The sequence below is a fragment of the Spea bombifrons genome, chromosome 5 (assembly GCF_027358695.1).
Source record: "Spea bombifrons isolate aSpeBom1 chromosome 5, aSpeBom1.2.pri, whole genome shotgun sequence".
Taxonomy (NCBI): Eukaryota; Metazoa; Chordata; class Amphibia; order Anura; family Pelobatidae; genus Spea; species Spea bombifrons.
Genome location: NC_071091.1, coordinates 71,239,353 through 71,260,444, shown reverse-complemented (window position 1 = coordinate 71,260,444; position 21,092 = coordinate 71,239,353). Strand labels below are relative to the sequence as shown.

At 39.0% G+C, this 21,092-nt stretch overlaps 1 protein-coding gene across 1 annotated transcript in view; it reads left to right on the top strand.

Annotated features, from left to right (window-relative positions):
- ZNF236 (zinc finger protein 236) overlaps nt 1-21,092 on the top strand; it is a 52,301-nt gene that overhangs the window by 15,586 nt on the left and 15,623 nt on the right. Inside the window, exons 9-21 of the mRNA XM_053468307.1 lie at nt 1,074-1,277; nt 1,857-2,070; nt 4,179-4,451; nt 6,524-6,727; nt 10,470-10,614; nt 11,452-11,712; nt 13,309-13,550; nt 14,278-14,379; nt 15,312-15,466; nt 16,246-16,349; nt 16,487-16,638; nt 16,906-17,124; nt 18,241-18,526. Of these exons, the coding sequence (XP_053324282.1) occupies nt 1,074-1,277; nt 1,857-2,070; nt 4,179-4,451; nt 6,524-6,727; nt 10,470-10,614; nt 11,452-11,712; nt 13,309-13,550; nt 14,278-14,379; nt 15,312-15,466; nt 16,246-16,349; nt 16,487-16,638; nt 16,906-17,124; nt 18,241-18,526 (2,561 nt within the window). The remainder of the gene's footprint in view (nt 1-1,073; nt 1,278-1,856; nt 2,071-4,178; nt 4,452-6,523; nt 6,728-10,469; nt 10,615-11,451; nt 11,713-13,308; nt 13,551-14,277; nt 14,380-15,311; nt 15,467-16,245; nt 16,350-16,486; nt 16,639-16,905; nt 17,125-18,240; nt 18,527-21,092) is intronic.

Sequence of the window (21,092 nt, the reverse complement as noted above, 5' to 3'; positions counted from 1 at the left end):
CTCTTTGTCTGCCCATTTAATTGTATCTGATATCTCATCTTTAATATGGCATCATTTGTAGAGAATAGATGATGTCTTATACATTTTGTTCTAAACTTCTTAATTCCAAAGTACCATGTAAAATCATCATTTATTAAGTGTTATAACATACAATGGTTTGCTATAAATGGTAACTTATCCAGTTATTGAGCTATTAGCCTTACATGTTTTGCAAGTGAAGGGGAAATTTAAATTTAAAGAGTTACCATTTAAAGAGTTAAATTTAAAGAATTTATTATTATATTATAGTATTACATAAAGGTCCTGGGCTGTAAGCATTAAAGTATTGCTGTGGCAGTTGTATAATAAATCTATTATCAATAATGTACTTACTACAATTTCTTCTCTAGTAAAAAGAAATTCTTTGCAGAAATATCTTTAAATTATTTGATCTTATTTACGTTAAAAAAAAACCCCAACAATATTTTATAACAATTCATCTGTTAAAATTCTTAAAATACAGCAACTGTATTCATCTGTATTCAACTTTGATTCTTCCTTTTTTTTTTTTTTTTTTTTTTTTTTTTTACTACTTCCTACGTTTATATCACATTTTTTAATTTTACAGTTATAATACAGTTTTATTCCTTGTTTCTTGCGTTTGTCTTGGTTTATGCCGTTAGCAAAGCAAAGGGAATTGGGAATAAATTACTTCTTTATAGCACAGTTAGTAGACACACAGAAGTCTTCCTGCAGCCCGACTAAAAGGATTAAATGTAATTTGTTAGACATAAAAGGAGGGGGAAGAATCACACAGAGATCAATTGGAACTAATGTTCAAGGGAAATGGGCAGCATGTGTGAACCGAATGGCAGCTGAACCCAATTTCTGCTCTTTTGCACGTGTACACGTCAGCTTTTAGTTAACCTAATTTTCACTCCTTTTTTTTGTACCCTTTAATCCCCCCCCCCCAGTTTTTATAAGCTTTGTATTTGATTAACTGTTTGAAGGACAATTCCGAAAGCAGTGTTCTTAATGTGTGCAAAGTCAGCAATGTCCTTTACTTATTTGTATGTGTGTGTGTCTTCCACCAGACGGTAGTTTTCCGATCTGTGCCAGCTCCGACGGACGCCACCGGCTCTACAGCTTCTGGGCAGCAAGGACAGCAGCCGGCTGTGACAGATGTCATCCAGCAGCTCCTAGAGCTGTCTGAGCCGGTGTCTGTAGAAAGCCATCAGAATCAACAATCAGGGCAGCAACTTAACATTGCCATGGGGATTAATAGAGATATTTTGCAGGTGAGTATGGGGTGCTGCATACCCTTTTAACTGCAGGAATGCTGGCCTTAGCCCATCAAAGTAGCCCGGCCCAGGAAAGCGAAGACGATGATGAATGTTTAAATGGGAACACTCCCGTTTTTTATTAAAAATACGTTTTCAAAAATGTATTTAAAACAGTTCCACTTTTTTGCGTAATATAATGTATTCAGCTGCATATTAGCCATGTGTGTGTTTTCGCCCAATTGGCAAACACCCAAACTCCTTATCGTATTCCTGTAGTAAACAATAGAATTGCTCAGTGTCGATCACCCAACTGGACACACTGACTAATTAAAGTCTATGGCGGAACGGACTTCATTAGCACTGCTGTAAAGAATCAGCTCAGTGTGGTGTTTGCCTTAAGGTTGCCAGATAAAGGAAGTTTGGAACAAATTGAGATAAAATGAGGTCTCTATATTGTAATAAAAAATATAATGATAATAATATATAATAAACTATATGACTATATAATTATATATATATATAAAGTAATTTTAATTGTATTATTAAACGCTAGTGCAAGTTGGATATTGACCCATTTTGTCGCTGCCATCCTAGCAAGCACTGGAAAATAGTGGGCTCTCATCGATACCCGTTGCCACACTTCCCAGTGACACCAGCCAGACCAAGCCAGCTCTGCAAGAACTAGAATGTCTTTCAAATCAGCAACTGGATTGCAATGATCAGGAGCATGGCTTAGACCAAGACGATCAGGACAAAGGAGACAAGACTGAGAAGAGGATAATAAAGAAGAAGTCAACTTTTACTGCAGGTGCAGATGCTACTGGCAGCCGCTGAGTGCCATTCATTTTAAAGGGAGTTTCCTAATGTTTTGGCAGATTAATGCTTTTTAATTGTTTGTGGATTCCATGTCAAAGGGGAAACCCAGACTGGGATATTATATTATATATGTGTATATGTGTATACTGGAAGGCACTCAGATTTATGAGCATAGTCTATAAATGGGGAGCCCTAGATATGGAGAAGAGTGCAGTAAAACCGTCCTCGTTATTACTGAAACACTAACACATATTAGCATTTCCAGCAGATAAGGTTTGTGGTCAGTGTAGTTTATTGTTCTGCTTTCCATAAAGCAACAATGACAATGTATATTTAGTGTATTTTTGGCTACATAAAGCAACTTTGTCTGAACATCTTTAGTAATTGAGAAATGCCAAGCTGTGGTCTGCGTTCCTCCCCTGTTCCTCCAACTCTGTCTTCTAAGTTCTAAACTCCTACGTGTTTCCCACAGGCGAGAAAATAATCACTTTACCTAATATTTCTGGGGTTTATTCACCAAAGGGAGAGTTGCCAGTCATAGTTTTAACTCCCTCACTTCAATATTCATTATGAGGGGCTAACACTGACAGGCTTCTACAGCAAGAAGGCCTGAGCTGGCCCCGTATATAATGCATAATTCGATGGATGAGGAGACATTGAAGAAATCTCACTTAATTAACTATACTTTATACAGGGCCACCCAAGGTCTCCCTGCACAGAATTGTAGCGGAATTGGCCCTTCATGATGAAGAGTGAAGTCAAGGAGTTGGAACCAATTCTTTTTAATCATAAAAAAACCTCTCTAACATCCATGTGTGTTATGGTAAAACCTCAGTATGTTTCCCCTACAGGAAGGGCTGAGTTGGCCTTGCGTAATGAAAGTTTTACTTTACTGAGAGGGTGGTAGATAGGCGGACCCGCTCCCAGCATAAGTGGTAGAGGCCAAAACAGTAGGGAAATGAAAAATGCATGAGACTGGCACAACGCTGTACTGAATCTAAGATGAGATTGATTTAGGTGTGAGTCTTTACATCAGGAAACATGGCCGCACTAGATGAGCCGAATGGTTCTTATCTCTTGTCAAATCCCATGTTTCTTATAAATCAGATATTCCTAGCAATAGATGTGAGCTACCTTCGGCATAGATGATGCACTCCCAATTAACTGTTCTTAACCCAAAAGTACAGTTTGTCTCCTTTTATTCTTCTAAAGCATGATCAGGATTTGAATAATAGAAAAAATAATGAGTAACGAGTCAGGTTGGTTTGGAAGTGCATTGGTAATGCAGATTGCTAATTGTAGAAAAGGGTCAGTAGTTTTATGAAACCGCAATCAGTAAAACATAATTAAGAGTAACTTTAAAACCTGTGAGCCATATTAAAATATTACAGCATAATACAGACTTATAGCTCATGGTTATTCTGCGTTGCATAAAACAGTTATTTGAAGCAGTACGTTTCTTCTAAAAGCAAAGTTATGCTTATTCCTTTTCTGAATATTCTCTCTACGGTATTGTTAACTTGAATAGCAGGATTCAAACCTTGCAGTTATGTAGATACGGTAAGTTAAAACCCAAGAGGAATCTGATGCAAATTGGTAAAGTGGGGCAATAACTATGGTATTCAATGGAATTTCTCTGCTCATTGCTCCGCTATTACCACTCTGTACCGAAACGTATAGATGATCCCTATAAAATTTGATGGCAGGCAGGAATTAAACTGGTTCATGGATTGCAGGATAAAATTTATCAGGGAACATGAAAGGATCTTAACATATATAGTCTGGAAGAAAGACGTGACAGGGGGGATATAATTTCGAATTCAGATTAGATAGGCCAGATAGTGTTACCTTGTTTAATTCAATAACTCTCAACTAAAACACCCCAAACAAGGCTTGTGTTTTTTTCCAAATATCACCCCAGATACTGTATTTTTCACTCTGTGTGGCCCGTCTAAATTTTGCCTACAAATAGCCCTGTCTTCGGTACTCTGCGCTGTACACAGGCTTTGATTCTGGTGGCAGAGCAACAGTGAGTATGTTAAACTATACAAAACTGAAATCTCTCAGCAATTCCTTAACCAAAGGCCTGATTGCTTTCAGGTTCTGTCCGTGAAGAGAGCGGAGTGCGGTGGCACGTCTGTACGTACTGCACGAAAGAGTTTAAGAAACCGAGTGACTTGGTTCGGCACATTCGCATTCACACGCATGAGAAGCCGTTCAAGTGTATGCAGTGCTTTCGGGCTTTTGCTGTGAAAAGCACCCTCACCGCTCACATAAAGACGCACACCGGCATTAAGGCATTCAAGTGCGATTTCTGTATGAAATGCTTTTCCACCTCCGGCAGTCTGAAGGTTCACATTCGCCTACACACAGGTAAGTACGCCAACCTTATCATTTACGTTTTTTTCTTTTTAGGAGACGGCAATCCCTGAATTAAGTACCAAGTTTGCCCAAATATAGGGCCTACAGGCCATTAGACACGGGAATTCCAAAGCCTTGACTCCGGATTCCGGCGTTTTCTTTTATTAAGATTAAACTTTAGGTTTGTTTCCTTTGAATGGGGTTGCCTTACGCCCAAGCAAATGGAATAGGTATAGATGGGAGATACAGTGCTGGTAGAAATGGTATACATTTACTCATGAATTTGCTGGGGATATAGCGGTGGAGGTTTAAGGTGACAGTATCAAAAATGATATTTATTCTTTTTAGGTAGAAAGAGAGCACGCTAGATGAGTTAGGTCTCTCCTATTGTCAAAATACATGTAATTATGATCACCAAGATTGGTGGTCTACTAGCAACTTTTTGAGAAACAATAAATTGAAACCATCATCATTTGGATTCACAATAATATCTGGAATTCATGTGTTTAATAGTGTGATCTAGATATTTTTTCAATGTCCATATACAGGCCAACTTTAGCCCAGGAAGATCAGTCCAGAAGGGTAGGATTGCTTAATTCACGTGTGTGCAATCAAGAATATGCATCATTCTTAGGTTCTTTGTGTCCATTGATGCCTTGTGACCCTGATCACTATTGTTAACTACTGTTACATGTCCTGTTATTGGTACCTTCTCTTTAGATATTCATTCTCAGTTGATCTCTAGGAAATCTAAATTTTTGTGCGGTTAAAAGACAAGTTTAAATGGCAGACAGATATTATCCAAAAGTAAAAAGTCCTCAAGGCCTTAACCTGATCAGACGATTTACAAATGCAGATCTCCGCATTTGGTTACTTTAAATACCTTGTATCTCATGTCCTCGGGATACATTGGTGTTGCATAACGCATTGCCACTTATGCCAGCTTTACGTTGCTTTCTGTCTATTTGAACAGAAGTATTTTTCTTGGATTTAATACATTTCTAGAGTACATAGTCTACTCTACCTTTAACTAATTGGTAAGTACATCACTGCTTTAATCTTTACCCTTTTTCCGCCTGAGTACAAAATAGCTGCAATGGTGTGCACTGAGCCTGAAAGCTCTAAAAGTCAGGAAATTGCATACGATCCCAAAAAAGTCATTTTGTTTTCCTGCGGGTTACTTTAGAATATTGCCACCGGCTTTGTTTAAACTTGACACGATAATAGATCCTATTATTGCTGTCTGGGTCAGTAACACCTCCCAACTGGTGGAGATCAAGGTGCTTTATTATCTTTCGCAAAGTGCCAAAGGTACGCGACGTCCGTCAATCATTGCTTTTTGTCACCTCAATCAGCGCTCTGGATTAAATCAGGGTGTTCATTGTTTTTATCGCTTCTTGCAGGGAGCATCCATACGCTAAATAGACATTGGCTCTGTATTGTATAGCATAAACGTATGATATCTTTACCATTAAGTGTTGGACTGTGCTTCTTATGGCTATACAAATATAGAATGCTGGCACTCCTTAAAGGTGAGTTGGCCAAGCAATATAATATCAAAATCATGTAATAATTCCTTTATTAGAGATTGTAGTCCCGTAATAAAAATATATAATATCAAGTGTTGAGCAAAAAACATACCAGCCGCAAGAACAGAGAACCTCAGTATTTATCTTGTGATAAAGTGCCTTTGGTGTGAAACGCCTTAAGCAGGTTCTCTGTTCTAGCGGCTGGTGTGTTTTTTGTTCAACACTTGATACTATAAATTTTTATTATGGGACTACGATCTCTAATAACGGAATTATTTCATGATTTTAAAAATATACATTACATTTTAGGTTTGTAACTAATTGTGAGCGGCAACAGAGTCAACTCCAAGCTACTTTTATCTCTAAAATGTCTCTTGACGTGTATATATTATACATATATAATTATATTTAGCAGTAGTTCCACAATCTTGTATAGTTCCTCGCAGAAAGAATATAGTTTCTAATGTTAAGGGCCATTTTATAACCTTGGATAAAGTTATAGGGTAGCAGAGAATCATCTTTTTAAGTGTTTTTTTTCTTCTTTTCTTTTTGTAGGTGTTAGACCTTTTGCTTGTCCACATTGTGACAAAAAGTTCCGCACTTCTGGACACAGAAAGACTCACATTGCGTCGCACTTTAAACAGTGCGAGCTGAGAAAACTGCGTCAGCAGCGTAAACCCGGCAAAGCTCGTACTGGGAAAACAAATCTTCCGGTATCAGAGATCCCTTTACAAGAACCTATTCTCATCACAGATCTTGGTAAGCAAAACAGTCTCTGGTGCAAAGTGGATATAAGTGTATACTTTAAATATCATAGAGGCCTGCCTTTACAGTGGATTTTCCACTTTATTCACAATGCTACTGTTCTTTGTTCTGGGATCATTGAAAATAACTCTTATAGTATGTTATAAACTAGTTTACTTGAAATGTGTCTCTGTGTTTGTTTTCCCGATTACTGGAATCGATTGCCTGCACAGAGCGCTGGCTTTTGGATTAATAGGCTGGTGTTCGTGTCTCCTTTCTTGGTAATGAAAGCCATGGCTGAACAAGCACTTCCCAGAAATAATGCTTTAATCATGTAGAATTTTGTCTCGCTCATATTTTGTGCTGGGAACACTTAATTGTCATGTGCATCAGAAGCAGGCACTGATAAGTTGTTGCCATATGAACGGAAAACTCTTCTTAATGGTTCTGTGTCCTTTTCTTGTCATTAACCATAATAGAGAGTGCAAATAATGTTTTGTCTGTGCCATATCAGTGTGTGGTGCTGGCCTGGGCCAAGCCATGGTAGAGCAACAAGCCTCTCCCTCTGTGCTGCCATGCTTCTGAGCGTCTGGGCATGGTGGAACTCCATCTTTTAAGGACACGCAGCACCAGGCAGAAGAAAACCATGAAAGCCTTGCCTCGGCACGGTTCTCCGTAGTTTTAATCGGTCGGTCAGGGAGATGAGTGATCTCCGTTTAAGAGAGCCATTGAGCAGAGGCACTATAGGGAGCCGAGTCAGTTGGGTTCCCTGTTGCCCCTTGAACCTGTCCACCTAGACCAGCCACTGGCATCTTAGGTCTCTGCTTGAGTTTGAAGGTTCTTTACCTATCTACGGGTAAGGCATTTACAAAGGTATTTTAGAAAGTTTGTTAGCCCAAAGAGTATTGAGGAAATACTTGGATAAGGTAGAAAAAGGAGGTGTTCATCATTGAAGAAATATCACCTTTTAAGGTGTACCCAGGCTTAGTTTGTGTTATTTTGCCTAAAGTATTGAGGTTCCTTTTTTGACATAAATGATTGATTATTCCTCCCAAAACCTTGCAAGACACATTTGCGTTACAGATGCAGATTGCCTTAGAATTTCTTTAATCTTGCCTTTGATAAATAGCTCCCTGCTTTATCTTCATAATCGAGCTTACTGGGAACATTAAAGGAGATTTGGAATCGGAGGCTTTGGTCCTTATAGATAAAGGACAGTGTCACAGAGCCGTACGATTTTCTCACGGTGACTTTAATACAGCAAAGACCTTGTACTCTGAGACAAAATGTGTCATAGAAATATGTCAAACTGCTGTTTATTCATCATTTTCTTTATTTTGCGGTAACTTTTCGCTGTTCAATGGAACTGAAGACTTAATGTTTATGCACAACAGAATCCCTTGTTTCTCTTGCTATGTAGCCGCTATAGACATCTAATTTATCAAGATGACAAGAAATTTAGTTAGGGATTTGACTGCAGCACAAATGTATTTCCTTGCTTCATGTTTGTTTCTTGCCTTTAGGAGAAACCTCAGCTATGAAGCCCCCTTTTTGGCCACTACTGGCTGCTTAAAAGCAACGCTGTTCAATTTAACGGCAGCACTTTGTGCATGAGTGTTTGGGGAAGGGGGTCTCATTAGATCCCCTTTAAACATTTAATTTTGGGGGTTTTAAAATATATATGATTGCGCCTAGGTGTTTTCTCTGCTAACTGCTGGCATGAAGGGTTTGACTTAAAGGAAAATGAGTAAATGTGTCCTTTGCCCCTGGATGTCTAATTCACTATAGGGGTTGGAAAAAGAGTGGGCTTTGGACCTGGTGGGCAGGCATATGGATGGGAGTAAGGAAAAGAGACCAGTGAGTTTCCAGGACAGGTTTTATTAAGTTTATTCCATGCCAGGCATAAACAAGCCACCTAAATTATGGAGCCAACAGCTGGAACGTGATCCAAGTTGGCAAATTCAGGACTGCTGGCATGTATGAATAAATTCTGTGGGAGCATACAAGTACATACATGGCAGTCATCATTAGTAAGCTTAGCCCACATGTTCAAATGAATGATATGACCATAGAATGTGTGTCTGAAGCAGCTATTGATTGTGTGTAGACTGAGATAAGTGTTACACGTCCACCAAACTGAAGTAAGGTGATTTCACAGTATTAACATCAAATCCTCTTTTATTTTTGCAAAACCATCTGATAAAACTTGCTGTTCCTGAATATAAAAGTGATAACAGCTTCTTTTTTATAATCTGTACCCTTTAAGCCATCAAGGCTCAAGTGTCCTTTGGAGGGTATGTTGAGTCGTTCTAAATAACACGACACAGAATGGTGTATAGATGTGCAGTCGTCAGATGGCGCAACAGGGGGAAATAAGAAGTATTTGTGTTATGATGTTTACAAAAAACATTTGGTTCATGTAATCCTCATACGACCTGTCATAAAGACTGCAAATGTTAAAAAAGAAGAAGCCAGCGCATAAGAAGAACTTTGCTGCCAGGCAACTAGAGGTGCTGGGAAAGCGACACGAGAAGTAGCAGGGAGAATAAGATGAAACAATTTAAAATTGGGATATGTTACGGTAGGGGACTGAATGTGTGATAAACCTTATAAGATAGAAGGATAATGACCGAGGAAAGGCTTACTGGAACAAGAGATGAAAGCGAGACGTGAGCCAACTTTATAAAAATAATAGGAGAACTAGAAGATAGTGATATGATGACTTTGGAGATTTTATGCTATATTCTACAACTTGTAAGACCAGAAAACATGCAATATTGAATTATTATTGTATGCGTTAAGATATGATATGTACTACTATAAAATCCAGGAAGGGGTTTTTGGATCTTGACAATTACTGAAGTCGAGTTCTGTATAGGTACATAGGTGCAGAATATCCCAAGACAGTTGCACTGCCAAATGTTACACTTTTTGGGACTCAAGGCAATTTTTGCATAGAACACTCCCAGATTGGGCACCTTTCATGTGAAAATGAAACCGAGACTGAGTTCCGTGGACAGCACACCATATGAGATTGTGACAATGTCCACGTGACGTGGACAGCCTGTGATATAATGTCAGTGGACCTACCTGTGACTTAATGTGCAACTGAGTATACTGACATGTTGAGCTTGATGTGTAAAACACAATGTTATTGATATACCCTGCTTGTCGAGGCACAAACCTAGTGTAGTTACGTTACATTGTTTTCTTTCGCCAGTGGGAAGCCTACACACACATTCATGATCTTATGCACTAAAGGCAGCCCTGTAATATGCATACGTATAATTCATATCTGTATGTCAGTAACCTACTCGTAGTATCTATAATCTTTGGTCTAGAAAAATTGTTCCCACATGAAGTTTGTTCCAGTTGTATATGTCAGAATTCTCATTCCTCGGGTGGCACATGGTCCTTGTCTCATGAAAGGTATATTTTGAGTAATCCTAATTACCAATATTAACACATTTTAAAGTGTCAGATAAATTGCGAAAAGTATATAAAACCACCTAAAATGTATTAAACACCACACTAAACACTGATAATGGCACAATTAAATGGGGGCTGGCCATCCCTAAGTTGTCAGATGCATCACATGTGGATTCAAGTCTTGTTTTAAAGATAATGAAACTAATGTTTTTAAAGCTTGTATCGTTTGTTTATAGTAAGTACTGTTTTCTGGGTTAGGTTTCCAAATCTATTTATGTGACAGTGTCATGCATTAACCTTTTGTGCTGGTTTTGTTTTTGAAACACAGGTCTAATCCAGCCGATTCCTCGGAATAGTCAATTTTTCCAAAGCTATTTTATAAACAGTTACGGGCATGAAGTTGACAGACCGTACAAGTGTTATTATTGTCACCGAGCGTATAAGAAATCCTGCCACCTCAAACAGCATATCAGGTATTAAATGGAAGCAGTCACGATGTAGAGTTATGTTATTAAAATCTATTCAAAAATTAAATAATAACCTTTCAGTGCAAAAGAATAATACAGAGAGCTGATGACATGGTGTAAGTCAAGGAAAACACTTGCTGTACACAGAACAACGTAATATGCCGGGGTGAGCTTAGATCTGGTAGTGCCAGAGTGCAGTATTTCCCTCCCAACCCAGTAAGTAACACACATACTAACACGCAAACTTGTCCTAACACTGCTCACGCTAACGCCATGCACTAACACCATACAGTTACACATACAAACACTCTCTTAGGGGCACATTCCAACACTAACACCATACACTGACACACATACTCATGTTGCAACCGTGCAACTCGCTTATGCCAACACCCACTCATGCGGACATCCACTCATGCTAACACAATACAGTTACAGACATACTATACTTAGGCCTCCACTATTATTTTTTTTAAATTGTAGCTTATTGCCAACTTTTTAATGAAGACAGTAAAGTAATTAACAATGTAGAGGTCACATCAAAAAAGGTGTTGACCACAATTCCATTTACATACTTCCCGATAAGTTACTGGGAAGAAGTGACAAAACCATTACATCGCAAAGAGAAACGGAGAAGGTCACCTCACTTGGTTGTGTCCTGTCCACTAATATTTCTAACAATTTCCTTGTTTCCTTATTCCCGGATTCTCTACATCTCTATCAAACAGCCACCCTATTATTTTATACTGCAAATTGTATTAAGAAATAAACAATCTGTATAATCTAAACGATATGTTCTTGGATATAAAATGTACACTTGCTGTTTATTTTCTTTTTCTAAAGGTCCCATACCGGAGAAAAGCCCTTTAAATGTATGCAGTGTGGAAGAGGCTTTGCATCCTCCGGAGTACTCAAAGCACATGTTCGGACACATACTGGTCTAAGAGCTTACAAGTGTCTTATATGTAACGGAGCTTTTACTACGGGGGGAAGTCTCCGGCGTCACATGGGTATCCATAATGATTTGCGACCGTATATGTGCCCTTATTGTCAGAAAACATTTAAAACCTCTCTAAATTGCAAAAAGCACATGAAAACTCACAGGCAAGTATATATAACCGTATTCGTTTGTGATATGTTTCTGTATACACATTGTGGCACTTTAAAGCCCCGGATGTTATATACACAGATAATGTGCAGCCCTTGTGTATGGGTCCCTGGGTGCAGCATTTGGGGAGCCAGAAGGGCCAATGCTAGGTTTTTGCAAGAGACTGGATGATCCAGTCCAGGATTTTAAAGGAAGCCTGGAACAGGTGGAGGAAATGGACATTTAAGCTCCCTCAGACCACAGACTCAGAGAGACTGTTGAGGGGAGAGGAAGTTCCTTGGTGCTCCCAGGGCAAGAAGAGGCCTTGAAAAGAGGATCCCGAGCCAAGTGTGGGATTACCTGCTTGGACCTGTGTGTGTGTTGTCTGGGGAGGGTTTCCAGAGCCTGGCTTAGCTGGGTCTGGCCAACAGGTATAGTTAGTGGATAGTTGGGTTAGCCAGTCAGGGTCAGCAAAATGTAGCCAGAGCAGGCTCTAATTGGGAGCGAGGCTTTATATGATTTTGTTTTTGGGTGTTTCTTATTTTCACTTGCAAGTAAAAGACATAGTTCATGATAATATTGCTGTTTCTGAGCCTTTAACCTCACTCTCCACCATATGTGACAAAACCCTGTTAGTGGAGGGTCACCAAGTTACTTTTTGAATTTAAAGCACAGTCACCAAGGGCAATAAGGTTTAGAAACGGCAATATTCTTGTGAACTCCGACTATTGAATGCCAGGGACAAAGATATAGCAAAAGTCTATTAGGAAGTTGCTGGGAATGAGACAGAACATGAGTGACTGCTTGGGCGAGGATGATTTTAACGTACAGAAGGTCATATACAGCTCTTATCACAGAGCAATCTCAGAAGCTCTGTTACTCATTCTTACGTAATTACAAGACTTACTGAAGGATAGAAAAAGAAGCAGACCCGGGCTTATCATTATCTTTATTTATACAAGAAAAAAATAATCTGATCCTCTTGCATTGACGTGGCTGGAATGTCCTGATTTCTAAGCATTGGTTGTTGCTGTTACATGTCTTTTTTCGTCATCAACGTAGTTTCTGTAAATCAAAGTCATGTTCGTTACTCAAGGCAAACAAAAGTGTCATTGCTCTCAACTTACATTCTGTGTGCTCCTCGTGGACAGTTAAGGAGTTTGTTTCATTATTATTAATAGGAAAGATAAAACATAATAAGTGTTTTTGTCCAGATGTGTCTGTGGGATATAGATGAGGGAGACCTACATATCTAAAAACATATTGATTTAGCTGGAACTCCAAGGTCCATAATCCCCATTTAAAACTACTTATAAACTACTATACATACCCCATTTACTCAGAAAGCAAAATGTGTGGGTGTAGATTTCTCAGTTCGGACATACTACTTTGTACATTGTTGTCCTCGTCTAATTGTTCCATCAAATCATGTAGACCATGACTTATTCCAAATATATGTCCTAATGTTTTATTATTTAAACCCTTTACTATGTGATTTCCTGATGTGTGTGTATATATATATATATATATATATATATATACTGTATATTTATTTGTACTAGATGTATAGAAATTGTACAGTACATTTCATGGATTACCTTTCCTTATGTCAGGTATGAAGTGGCCCACCAGCTCCAGCAGCATCAGCCCGCAGCATCAGAAGAAACAACAGTAGACCAGATCCACGTATCTAATCAGATACAGGTGGAGATTGAGGGTGATGGACTCCATCAGTCAAGCAATGTTGTCTCACAACAGGAAGCCATTTTACAGCTAAGTCCTCAACCAGTTCTGGATACTGTTTCACCTGCATTGGGCCAGACTCTGTCTGACCAGCCTCTGGAAACTGATGAAGGTAAACGAAATTGAATGACATGAGATCCTTGGATTAATTTGTAATATTTGACACTGAGCATAGGATGACTATGTATTTAAGGGGACATTTTTTGCATGAACCCCAATGCATTATATTGCATGGAAACTGGTGCAGATATTATTCAGCTACTGGAGCGAGGAAATTCTACTTCTGTCCTTTTCTCCTCCCTTATCTTCCTCTACTGAAATCACAAAGTATTGCCAGTAAGCATGCTTAAGTACGCTTCTTGTACATGCTCTAGGTCATTGAAGTCAATATGAGTAGCGACAGCCAATCGGATGTATGCTAGTAGAATACCAGCCAAGGCTGCTACTACTACATGGTCATCTACATACTCCATACATGGTGGCACTCTGTCTTCCTTTTCTGTGGGTAATGGGACTTACAACAGATGTCTTGCATGTATAACGCTACATGTAAAAGTCTTACATCTGAAGTTAAATAAATAAATGTACAATCAAACTCTCATTCTGCCTTCATGGCTGTATGTCTGTTGTCTATTTTATTGAAAATGCAGTTTACACTAAAAACACTGCGCTGAGGAACATCTTGTACTTTAAAGCATAATGTTTTCAAACAGTAAAGTAGTCAAAACTTTTTGCAATATCTTCTCAATGTATTGAATTCCGTGTATGCATGCCGACATCATTGAACACACTGAACATTTTCAGTCTGGTTCCCTAGTAAAAAATGTTTTATGTTTTAGACAGGTATGTTACTTCCCAACATGCTCTGCAGGAAAACATCACCCAATATGACTCCCAGGGATTACAGCCTCAGTCTTTTGACCAGCAGGGTCTTCCACAAGGTATATTTTTCTAATTAGACTCTGTCAACCTCTCCAGCTACGTTTTATTTTGTCAGATATTTAAGTTATTTTTAGCAGAATAACATTTTTGGGGATAATTGGAGCAAATGCAAGCAGCATTTCAGTGTAAAAACTCAACTATTTATCCAGCAGCCATGGTCTGATGTTACAGGCTGAGACATTTCTCCTTCCTGGCTTCAGCTTGGAAGGCTTAGACTAGCTAGGGTACTGACATCATCATCATCATTATACATTTGTTTTCATGGTTAATCTCCAGAAAACTGTTATAATAACCTTTCCAAAAATTGGCATGCTGAGTTAACATCCTTGAAAAATGAAAACTTTTTTCCTCTTGTTAATATTAAGAGGAAAATTGTGGTGGAACAATAGAACAGCGAATATTTCACCCCCTCTCCAAAAACTAAAATGCCAATTAGCGAGAGGACCCACTGAAATGTCTTTAGCAGTCTATTCATTGAGCTTCTTTCATATCGTATCCTTTGGAATAGAGTGTTCATATATTAGTGTAATAGAGATCATTACGTAACCCATGAAGAGATCCAGGCATAGAAATATTCCTTTTCTTTTCCTAACAGTGCCTCCCAATGTGTATGTCAGTTACACAAAATAAAAGAAAGAGCACATCGCGTACTCTAAAAATTATCATTTCTGCTTTTTGTTAAATTCTAGATGTATGGCTTGTAAATATCCTATATACATGATAATAAGCGAATGAATGGATACAATACATTGTAGCCCGTTATTGGTATGAATGATAAGCTATAGTGTATGATACTTAGGCAGGTAGGAGGTTATAATATTATTATCAATCCTTTTATTGCATTATTAAGACAATAGATGTTTTCACCAATATGAGTGATGTCTGGTAACCTATACTTTGGTAACCTATAAGCTTCCAACCCAATTCTCAGTAGGCTTTTCTGTAACCGACGGGTTCAGTCACCAAGCCCAGTTCCCAGCTGTGCAGCAGTTGCAGGACTCGAGCACATTGGAGTCTCAAGCATTGTCAACCAGCTACCAACAGCCAGCTCTTCTGGAAGTCCCTACCTCCGACACCATTAATGTAGTGAGTGATATTTTACATTTTCCTCCCTATCCCCCTTTCCTCTTTTCTTTTCCTTTTTTATTTTGTTACATAGTGTGTTTGCTTTTTCATGACCAATATGTTTGCTGTTTTTATAAGGATAGTGGATGTAGCCGTATCAGAGTCCTTAGTCAAAGATAATACCTTTTTACATGCTGGCTTTAATTAAAACCCATTAATTCCATGACATGAGTATTGGGGCGGATATTTGAGTTTGTAATCCAAGCAGTTAGTGCATTTTCTAAATAACCTGACATGGTAAGTAAGATTGTGACCTTCCTACCCCCAGAGACCATGTTAGTGTGAGATGTGAAAATACAGGGCTAGGAAAACCTGGCTGCCAGGAATCTTGAGCTCCTAAAATATTGTGTAACTTTTTTTTTTGGTTAGTATTTTTGATATAACGATCAATGGATGTGCCTTTTCCCTGGAACCTAAAAAGTAAGTTTTGCTCCTGAATATGGATCCATCGTCTAGACTTGAGAAACATGTGCAAGTATTTTGCTAACGTCAGTTAACCGGCTCTAATTGTGTTCTAAGCATTGGGTGTCTTGTCAGCCAAATTATGGTTACATGGCTATTCATTGATGAGGTTCCCTGAGATATTTGCATGTAGACATGAGGCTAAAGGCCTATTGTAACTCCTTTTTAATTATTTAATTTTTTTTGTGCGTTGAGGCATTTGTTCTCCAAGGTTAATGCTTATATGCAATGTGTAAATTCAATATACACTTAACAGCATAATATGTCTTTGCTATTAGGCCGCACAGCTAATACAAGAGGAGACTCATGAAGGAATTGAACTGCAGAACCAGCGCACGCAATTTTTAGAATCCACGGATGATCAAAGCAGACGTGCCTACAGGTTAGTAACTGTTCCAAAAGGCATAACAATCTTGCGAGGACTAAAAGCAAAGAGAGACATACTAGAAATGTTCAAATGCAGGGAAGTTTGCCGTGAAAGTTAGTGATTTCTTTGATGTATGGCTATGTTTGCTACAGGTGTGAATATTGCAATAAAGGGTTTAAGAAGTCCAGCCATTTGAAGCAACACGTTCGTTCTCATACCGGAGAAAAGCCCTATAAATGCACAATGTGCGGCCGGGGCTTTGTTTCATCAGGCGTCCTTAAGTCACACGAGAAGACACACACAGGTAAGCTACTCGAAAAAGAAAATATCCAAGTGAAAATATCCAGGTGTATTCTTACTACAGACTTTGTCTGCCCATTTGTTAAAAAATGGGGAATCTGGATCATATATATTGAAAGTTTCCTAAAATATCTAAAATAGGATATTTAGGCTAATGTAACAAAGCCCTGCTTAATTGTAAAGTCTAGGTAAATGTCTGTATAAATGCGATGTTCTGATTGCAACAGTTCTGCCTTTCTAAGTATGCTGTTGTCTGTCTCTTCTGTTGAAGGAGTTAAAGCATACAGCTGTACCATATGTAATGCAGCATTCACTACTAATGGGAGCCTAACTCGCCATATGTCAACGCATATAAGCATGAAACCTTATAAATGCCCATTTTGTGAAGAAACCTTCAGGACCATGGTGCACTGTAAAAAACACATGAAAAAGCATCAAAATATTCCTGCTGCTCTTGTTTCTGATAGCGAAGGAACAACAAGGGAAGAAGGTACGAAAGTAGCTCAGCAACCCCGTTGCGCTATGCTTTGTACAATCTCTAATGGTAAATCTAGTGAATTACAGTACTGTGATATGAGTGCCATGGAATCGTGTGTTGCTAGCTGAGCTGTAAGCTTCTAGTCTTTGTCGTGGTTAATTTGGAATATGGGCACCCTGGAGTCATTCAAGATAAACAACACATGCAGGTGGTATGACAGACTGGAAAAGTCTTACCAACATCTGTTCATTCCACTTATTTGTTCTCATATAGTTAGGGACAGATCTTTATACTTCCTTGAGGCTACCTTGAAATGCCAATAGCGTTTCAACGGCCTCAACACCCACAATCCTCCGGTGTTTCCTGACGACAACAGCACACCAATAGATCCGCCAAGGGTACCAGTGCCGAAGACCCACGGCGCCTCCACAAAGCACCCCCAACTCATAAGCTCTAATTTGAAATGGCGTTCAGTTTTTAAGACAAGAAAATAATATGCCTAAGAGTTGGGGGGGGGTCTATTCAGAGTTTTTCCTGAGAGTTTCGGTTTCAACTCCCTTACTTCACTAGCTTTAAAAAGCCACCCCCGATAGACTTCTGCTACAGGGAGAGTTAGTATAGTCCTGTATAATTTATAGTTAAATCTGTGAGATTTCTTCAAAGCCTCCTCAACTATTTAAATATGTATAATGGTGGCCAGCTCAACCCTTCCTGCTGAAGAAGTTCTCTGAGGAATTGTAACACATTTATAATAGTTATGTTATGAACAATGGAGGGGTTATAAGGTTGGGGGAATAAAGGACTTGAAGTTAATAAAAATCTATCCAGTATATGGAGAGCTGATTTCATGTACACAAGAGGAAAAAACACTAATTTAATCTAACCTATTGCTCATGAAACTTAAAGCAGGTGTTAAATGTAAATAGGAAAAATTAACACTCATGTTAGAATAGAAAAAATACAATTCTACGCATATGTGAAGAAAGTCATTCCTGCTTTGAATGCTTAAGAAACAAGCGTGACACTGGATTTACAGGGAGTTCTTCAATTAACCATGAATGCCAAACACACACACATGCGAACACACACTCTGACCAACTTCTTTAACATTGTTTCTTCGATTGGCAGGAGATGTTTGTCTTGAAGAAGAGGATGAAAACGCGGACAGATCAGCTTCCAGGAAATCCCGACATGGAGTAATAACCTTCACCGAAGAGGAAACTGCGGAGCTCGCGAAGATTCACCCTCCTGAGGGGGCCACCATTTCTGAAAAGGTCCTGGTTCAGTCAGCAGCAGAGAAAGACCGCATTAGTGAGATAAAGGACAAACAGGCGGAGATGGAAACTGAGCCCAAGTTTGCCAACTGTTGTACATACTGCCCCAAAAGCTTCAAAAAGCCCAGTGACCTAATCAGGTACATGTTGCTTTTTTTTTTATTGTATTTTATAAAGCAAACCAGCCTCATGAGTATCTGCATATAGTGCGGTTCCCTTCACCTTGCATTTGAGTTTCTGGCTGATAAATAGTGTTTGGGAGATCTTCAGGTTTCTTATGTGTTCTTCGCACTTACCATACTTGACTCTACTTGCAGTGCTTGTCTCCGATGTATGTATGTTTGGGGGAGTATGTTTGTCTCTTTAAATATACTGTCCCAATTTTTGGGACCAACTCACTAAAAGGAGAGTTGTGGTTTCAACGCCCTTACTTGGATATTCATTATGAAGGGACCAACTCCAAGGCCGGACTTGGCACTGTAAGGCCAATGACCACCAAACAGGGCCAGACTGGGTATGATGAGATGGCCCCGGCTTGCAACCGGACATATTCAGCTGGCAGCTGCACATTGGTGCATCCAATCTAGAAGTATCGGATGGCCAGTATAAATTTCTCCACAAATTCAGCTGGCAGACACTTACGGCAGCACCTGGTCTGCTGCTGGAGCAATGGATACTGTTGGACAGTGGAAATGACTGATCTGGCCCTGTATAATATAACATTCAAAGGGTGAGCAGATTTTATGCATTATACAGGGCCGACCAAGCTCCTCCTGCAGCAGAGGGTTGAACCTTTATAATGTACAGTGAAGACAAGGAGGCAACTATCCTGTCAATCCTCCCATTAGTGAATAGTCTCCTTTTGTTCTTCTGTGTCTCTGACCATGTAGAAGTGAGACATCATTCCATTATATTTATACCGTGTCAGCAGATTCCTTAGAACTATTACAATGGGGAGAGTGAAAATTAACAGTGAAAGTAAAACTGACAATATACAAAATGAATGAGATGAACACATGTTAAGAGAAGAGAGCTCTGTCCTTTTGAGTTTAGGTTGAAATTAAATGAGACTAAAGGTGGGACTGCTTGGATGATGATAATTTGATTGTATTGAATCAATTAAGAATTTATTCATCTAGTTGTGTGGTTTTTATGTAGCAAAGTCACTCCCTCTTCAATTAATCATTTGTTGGCGTTACGAATAAGCAGTGTTTCTTGTATGAAATGGCAAAAATGTATGATCTAGTAACCAATGCAGCGTTCCTGCTGATTTTTTGAATTTTGTTGCAGAATTGCCATTAGAGATGCCTTTCCACTTAACCACAATATAAATTGAACTTATGTCTAGTGCACTAGTAAAATACTCTGCAATTTGAAAAGTTTATGGGCCAGGTTGAGAAATTGTGTCACTGTCTGAAATAGTGCCTAGTACAAGGTAGGATCTACAGTTTCTTAAAACATAATGTGGAGAAAGCAGTTACAGGAGAAATTAACATTTTATTGGGTCTCAATTTATATCCCTGTCAGGACATTTTATTTCTTCACAACTCAACTGTGTAGAGGTTATTCAGGAAGAAAATGGGATCATGAAATTATTTTGGGAATGCATCCAGGTCTGATTCAATCTGTTAGACTGCTGATAGAGGACAAAAAGAATGAGCCTCCTCTGAAGAATGACACACACACACACACACATATATATATATATATATATATATATATATATATATATATATATATATATATATATATATATATACACACCAATTAGCCAAAACATCAAAACATTATGACCCCTGACAGGTGAAGTGCATAACACTGATAATCTTGTTATTGTGTCAAGTGGGTGGGATATATGAAGCAGCATGTAAACATTTCAGCCTCAAAGTTGATGTGTTAGAAACAGGAAAAATGTGTAAGGATATGAGCAACTTTGACAAGGGCCAAATATGTTGACTAGACTAGGACAGAGTATCTCCAAAACTGCTCCTCTTGTGGGGTGTTCCTGGTCAAAAGTGGTCCAGTGAAGAAAAAGCGGTGAATGGAAGCGCAATAGAAGAAAATGTGGCCTGGTCGGATGAATCACGTTTTCTTTTACATGATGTAGATGGCTGGGTGCGTTGCTTTCTTGGAGAACACATGGCATCAGGATGAATCCATAGAGGTCCCACCTCGCAACTCGTCGGGTCTGGGCTCTTTTGGCGGCAAAAGGGGGACCTACACCTATTAGGCAGGTGGCCATAATGTTATGGCTGATCGGTGTATATGTGTGTTTGTTCATGTATATAAAATGCATTAGAGTCAGTGTGTGTGTGCGCATCTGTATTAGATTGTGGTGCTGGTATGCATGAGCATATGGCGTTGTTTGTCACTTTATGGCATTAAGGTGAGTGTGTGTTAGCATATGATATTTGAGTGTGTGTGTGTCAGTGTATGGTGTTGAAGTGTCAGGGGTGACCCAAGGGTTAGTGGTGCCTGGGAGAGGGAGAGGAGTGTGTATGTGTAAGAGTGCAGTGTGGGTGTTAAAGCGAGTTTGCATGCTAGTTATCCTAGGTTTTTGTACCGTGGAGGGTCAGGGACACTGACAGATGACCGCGTAAAGGACTTCATTAACATTAGGAGGCAGGAGAAGCTCAGAGGCGTGGTAATTTGTAATGACATTGACAAATACGTGTAGTGGTACCTTTCAGTCGATTGGAATGATTG